Genomic DNA, 6,023 nt, shown 5'->3' on the forward strand with positions numbered 1-6,023 from the left:
TGTGGTGGCCGGCTTGTTGTGGCCGGGCTGTTGTTGCTGGGCTGTTGTGGCCGGGCTGTTGTTGCTGGGCTGTTGTTGCCCTCTCCCTGAGCAGGTTCTGTCCCAGGAGCGCTGGTGCTCAGACCTGGCTGGGGCTGCAGAGTGGTCCTGGTGGCTGCATGGCTGGGATGCTTTCTGCATGCCAGCAGGGCTTCTTTTAGCCACAGGAATGTCTATAAATAGCCCTGGATCAGGACTCCAGGCATTGCTGTGCCCCTCAGGAGCATGAGTTCTCCATCTGAGCCAGCCATCAGCCCTTCCTTCTGGATTTGGGGCACAGAGGAGATGAGGGGAAGAGCATCTCTTCAGAAATCCAGAGATGGTGTTTTTAGCCCAATTATTTGCCTCCTTCCTGATCTCCCTGGCTCCAGCCCTGCTCACTGCCCAGCTGTGTCAGGGAGCTGCTTTGTGGATGCCTCATGAAGTTGGTCACCACCTCCCAGACAGGTCTGACTGCAGGAGGAGAGGCTGCTTCAATTATCCGTGTGTGTTTTATAATGACTTACAGGAGACTCCATATAAACACTCTATAAAATGCCATTTTTGGGGCAGTGCCGCATCACCCATCGTGAGTGCTGGGATCATCCCTCATGATGCTCATGGTCGTAATTCCTACAAATTTTCAGCTAGGCATTGAATCTTTGAGAAACAGCACAGCTGGACTTTGTTCCCCAGCTGGGAAAGCTGTTTCATCCTAACTTTTCTCCATGTGTCTTCACCCTTCTTCCCAAGCCAGAAACACCTCCCCATCAGCTTTTGCAAGGCTTTCCCCACCCTGGCTGGAGGGATCACTCCACCCAGGAGATCCCAAGGCTTGCTGTGTCTTGTTTCCTCCCTGGTCAGGGTGGCTGGGCAGGGATTCACCTGGCTGGTCTCTGGTGGGAATTGTGCTCCAGTGAGCTGTGCCTGCCCTTGGCTGGGTGCTGGAAGCCTTTGGCCACGTTTATTTTGGAGGGATGCTGGGAGTGGCACCATCCCTGGGTGCAGTGCTGTGTGGGAGCTGTGCACTGGCTGCAGGAAGGAGCATGACAAAGTTCTGAGTTATTTTGGGAGAAAGGAGGAAAGAAAAAAGAGGAAATACTTCTATTTCCTCATCTCTTTTGCTGCCCAGGCTTGGAATGTCTCTGTCACGAGGAATTCCTCCGGTCAGAGGCACAGACAGGCTCCAAGTTCCCTCCAAACTGACCTTCCCAAGCTGTGTCTCATTTTTTTCAGTGGTGAGCTAACGAAATGCCTCATTTATTCTTGTTCCTCCCAGCTCGTCCCCACAGCTGCATTTCCCCAATCCAGCACAGAGCCTGCAGAAACACCCAGAACCTCCTCCAAGGGTGCCCCAGCTCCCTGCAGAACCCACAGCCTGGCAGGGACAAGGTGGGAGTTTCTGCCTTCAAGTGCTGGCTCATGTCCTGAGAGAGATCTTTGCCTCTGACCCAAATTTCCCAAAAATGGGATATTTTAGTGTCCAGCTCTTGGACATCATCCCCATGACTCCATCTATCCATCACCTGAGGGATATGGCTCTAAATTACAGGTTTGTTTCTTCTTCTGATGTCCTTGCTGCAGCTTCAAACACTGGCTGCAAGTACCCCCTGAATTTTTCTTCAATAATGGTATTTTAGGGCATTTTCTTCTCTGCTTCAGTCTGGGCTGCCTATGAATAGTGGGAATCTTCTGGAAAAGCTTCCTCCCAAAAATGGATAGGAGCTGTTGAGCTGAAATGCTCCAGGTCTCACCTGGGTGTTGTGAAAGCCCCTGAGGATCTCCAGAACACCCACAGGTGCCTCTGCAATCCTGGTTGTGCATCTGCTTCCCCAGGGGACTCACCTGCTGAGACAGGGACAGGGACAGGCAGAGCAGGGCTGTGCCATCATCAGGGGAGCTCTGGCTGCCATTCTCCAGGCTCAGCAGTTTTCTCTCACCTAAGGGCTGGGACCAGCTCCGTGCAGGAACATGCCTGGCTCTGCCATCTTACCTAAGAGCTCCAGAGGTGTTGGAACCCAGGACACTCCTCTGGCTGCCCTGGAGGACTCCAGACCCTGGCAGAGGGCTCAGAGACCTTGGCATGGAGTCAGAGACGCCTGAGCCTTCGATTTTAGCCCATGGAAACAATTCCCAACTTTGTGTGAAGAGTTACAAGCCACAAGGGTTTGAGTAGAATGATAGTGAATTTATCACAGGGTGGAAAAGTAGAACTTTGGGGTTTTGGAATGGGGGTTCAAGAGGCAAGATGGAGGGATCTGGGCATGTTCTGTCTTTCTCCTTCTCCTTCTTGTCCTCCATCTTTTGCTGTGATGGTGGCACTTTTGGATTGGTTTAGAGACAAACTGTCTAACATAGGTGACAGGTATTGGAATATTATTGTAAATAAAGTACACATAGTTTTTATTATAAAAAGATAACACTGCCCCGAAGGAAGTCAGTGTGCCACAACCTGACCTGCTGGACAGACCTTGAAAGAGAATGTTATAGATAAGAAAAAATAAACAGCCTTGAAAAGCAGAACCTACACATCTCGGCTTCTTGTTCGGTCTTGGGGCTGGAAAAAAGACTTTCAAACACCTTGGGGTCATCTCATCACAGAGGGGTTCAAGGTCTTTGGGCCAGGAGGATGTTGGAGCTCGATATGTTCGTACTCCTAGGAGTGTTCCCAGGGGCCCTGAGCTGTTCTCTGACCCCTGGGTAACTGCACATCAAGAATGAGTGATTTTTCCAAAAGGAGCTTCTTAGTAATAATTCTGGAGGAAAAACCTGTTTTGGGGGACAGGTCAGATTTGACAAGCACAGTAATGTCAAGTTTTTGGCTTTTACACATCTGTCATCTAGTGAGGGTTGGCAAAGACGTGTCATGTCACTAAAATGACATAGATATTGTCTCTAATATTGTTATGGCTCAGCTGAGCTGTTCTTGCACACTGCCAGCAAACAGCCATGGCCTGTCCAGCTGAGATTACATCCCAGGAGAGTAATCTCCCTGCCTGGATGCCAAGGGTGTGTGAGACAGGACCTAAATAGATCCCTAAGCTCTGGGGGCAGGAGGAGGCCTGTGGGTCAGCTGGGAAGGGTTAGAGGATTTGGGTGCAAGGGGATTTCTAGGATTTCTAGCAAAAGCAAGGAGAGGCCTCATCTATGTCAGACCCAGAAACAGAGCAGAGCTGGGGTTTATTTCTGCTCTGAACCACTTTGTGGTGGCTGCAGAGGAACCACCAGACCCTGCTGTAGTGTTGGCTGGGAGGGAAGAGGCTGCTCACCATTGGGGATCTTGGTTGTGCAGCCACCACAGCACTGCTGGGCTGTGAGATGTGGGGACCCTGGGCAAGGTTCTCCTGTAGCTACTGCCTTTAGGGTCCTCTCAAAACATCAGCTACACCCCCTAAGTAAAACCTGCAACAGGGTTTAGCAAGCTGAGATATCACAAAAATCTGTTCAGTGCTGGATGTGAGCGCTTTGGCACCTCCACCTGCTCCTCATGGGCTGGAGAAGGGCATTCCAGCCATCCCATCTCTTCTTTTTGCAGCTGCAGAGCTACTTTGCTGCCTGTGAAGATGAGACACCGGCCATCAGAAACCATGACAAGGTCCTGCAGCGGCTCTGTGAACACCTGGACCACGCTCTGCTCTACGGGTGAGCCTGGAGCCCAGCTCTGGGGTGCTGCTTTCCCCATGGAAAAAGCCTGCTGTGGTATTTTTGGGGTCCCCCATCATGGGGAGGAAAGATGAATCTGACTCCATGTTCTTAGAATGCTAATTTATTATTTTATGATCTATATTATATTAAAGAATACTATACTACAGAATACAGAAAGGATACTGTTGGATAAACAGTCTCCAAACCACATTCCACAGCAGCAAAACACAGCAGAAGCAAATGAGATAATATTGTTTTCCTTTTTCTCTGAGGCTTCTCAGCTTCCCAGGAGAAGAATCCTGAGCAAGGGGATTTTTCCAGAAAATATGACAGTGACACCTCAGCATGGGGAAAGCATCTAGGCAGGCATTGGAGTGGAGCTTTTGCTTCATTTTCCTCTGGGATTTTTCTTCCTGCAGACTGCAAGATCTCTCCTCGGGGTACTGGGTGCTGGTGGTTCACTTCACGCGCCGGGAAGCCATCAAACAGATCGAAGTGCTGCAGCACGTGGCCACCAACCTGGGACGCAGTGAGTATTCATTCAGTGTCCCCAGCTCTCGCTTTGGGGACCCATGGGGAGGCCCAGGTTGTGCTGAGGAGTTGGGGCTGCTGGTGGATCGAGGGAGCCACTGGGATCCAGGTCCCAGGCAAAGGAATTGCAGAATCATTAAAGTTGGAAAGGACCTCTGAGACTGAGTCCTACCATTAGCCCAGCACTGCCATGTCCACCACCAAGCCACATCCCCAAGTGCCACATCCACACGTAGTTTGAACCTTTCCAGGGATGCTGATTCCACTGCTTCCCTGGCAGCCTGTGCCAAGGAGGTGGGAGTGCTGCCATGACTGTCTGAGGTCTCTGGAAATAATGTCACTGTGCCTCAGGGTCGGGTGCTGAGGTGTAGCCTGGCTTCTGCTGCCCTGGAACCCAAGAGGCTGTGCCCTCAGGAAGGGCTCCAGACAGATGAGAGTCCTGTGTGGCCATGACCTCAGAAAGAGTTCCTGGCAGAGGGTAGCACTTGGGAAGGCTGGGAATCCTGCAGGGCCATGCCCTTGGGAAGGGTTCCTGGCAGATGGGAGTCCTGCAGGGCTGTACCCTTGGGAAAGGTTCCTGGCAGATGGGAGTCCTGCAGGGCTGTGCCCTTGGGAAGGGTTCCTGGCAGATGGGAGTCCTGCAGGGCTGTACCCTTGGGAAGGGTTCCTGGCAGATGGGAGTCCTGCAGGGCCATGCCCTTGGGAAAGGTTCCTGGCATGATGAGAGCATCCCCTCTCACCCCACATCTTGCTGTAGCAGTCATGTGTGTGATTCTGCATTTTCCCTGCTCCAAGCTGTCCATAGCAGATGTCTGGGACCATCGAGGCTACTTTTGATGCAAGACCATGCTCAGATCCTCTGTGCCTGCTAATCCAAACACCTGCCTTGTCCTGGGCCTGTGCTGGTGAGAGCAGAGCTGAGCACAGGCTCTACTGTCACCTCTGTCTGCACCAGAATTTGTGTCAAATCTCACCTGGGCTGATTGATGGCAATTCTCCCTCTGCCTCTCCCTTCTCCCAGCACTTCTGGCAGGGCTCCCATCTTGCTGGAGAGACACAGTTGTGTGGCTCCTTCTTCACCTGTCTCTCCCCAATTTTACTCCAAATCATGAATCTCTCACTGGCATTTCCCCCCCCACCCTAATTTCCCTCACAGTTGCTCCCCTCAAATGATACGAATGAATGATCTGAGGGGTTTTAACTAATTCATGACTGTTTCTAGGCTTGTGTCCCTTCTCAGGTGTTTCCAGATAAATCTCTCTGCTGCTCTGTTTCCAGGCCGGGCCTGGCTATACCTTGCCCTCAATGAAAATTCCTTGGAGAGCTACTTGAGGCTGTTCCAGGAGAACCTCAGCCTGCTGCACAAGTATTATGTCAAGTGAGTATCCCAGCTCCTTCTTTGGGCAACGTTTGACATCCCTCCTGGTCAGAAGCCAGCCTGAGTTTGCCAGTGGGAGACAAGCAGTTGATCAGGGTTTGTTTTTTTTCCTTGTGGGATTTATGTAGTTAATTTACGGGTCCTAGATGTGAACGCAGTGTCCTCTTATTTCTATGAGGCCCTGCAAGCATTTCTCCTAGTTCCTGCTTTTACTCTGCAGTCCCCTTTATATTTTTCCATTATTTCCAAGGAGCTGCTGAGCTTCTGTCCAGGCACCCCAGCTTTGCTGGACACCTGGAAATGTAGCTGTAGCTCAGTTTGGGGACAACACACAGTGGCTGCCCACAGAGGCAAGGAGTGGGCTGCCAGCTCCAGAGCTGATCTATGGCAGCTCAGAGACGCCCCCAAAGAAACAGAAGGGCCCTTGTAGCTGCTCCCCCCCCTTTCCTCC

The 6,023-nt window shown here is 51.5% G+C and overlaps 1 protein-coding gene across 1 annotated transcript in view; it reads left to right on the forward strand.

Moving 5' to 3' along the window:
* PLEKHM2 (pleckstrin homology and RUN domain containing M2) overlaps positions 1–6,023 on the forward strand; it is a 23,619-nt gene that overhangs the window by 4,911 nt on the left and 12,685 nt on the right. Inside the window, 3 exon segments of the mRNA XM_031062988.1 lie at positions 3,554–3,660; positions 4,083–4,192; positions 5,473–5,572. Of these exon segments, the coding sequence (XP_030918848.1) occupies positions 3,554–3,660; positions 4,083–4,192; positions 5,473–5,572 (317 nt within the window).

The sequence above is a fragment of the Geospiza fortis genome, unplaced genomic scaffold (assembly GCF_000277835.1).
Source record: "Geospiza fortis unplaced genomic scaffold, GeoFor_1.0 scaffold4, whole genome shotgun sequence".
Lineage (NCBI taxonomy): Eukaryota > Metazoa > Chordata > Aves > Passeriformes > Thraupidae > Geospiza > Geospiza fortis.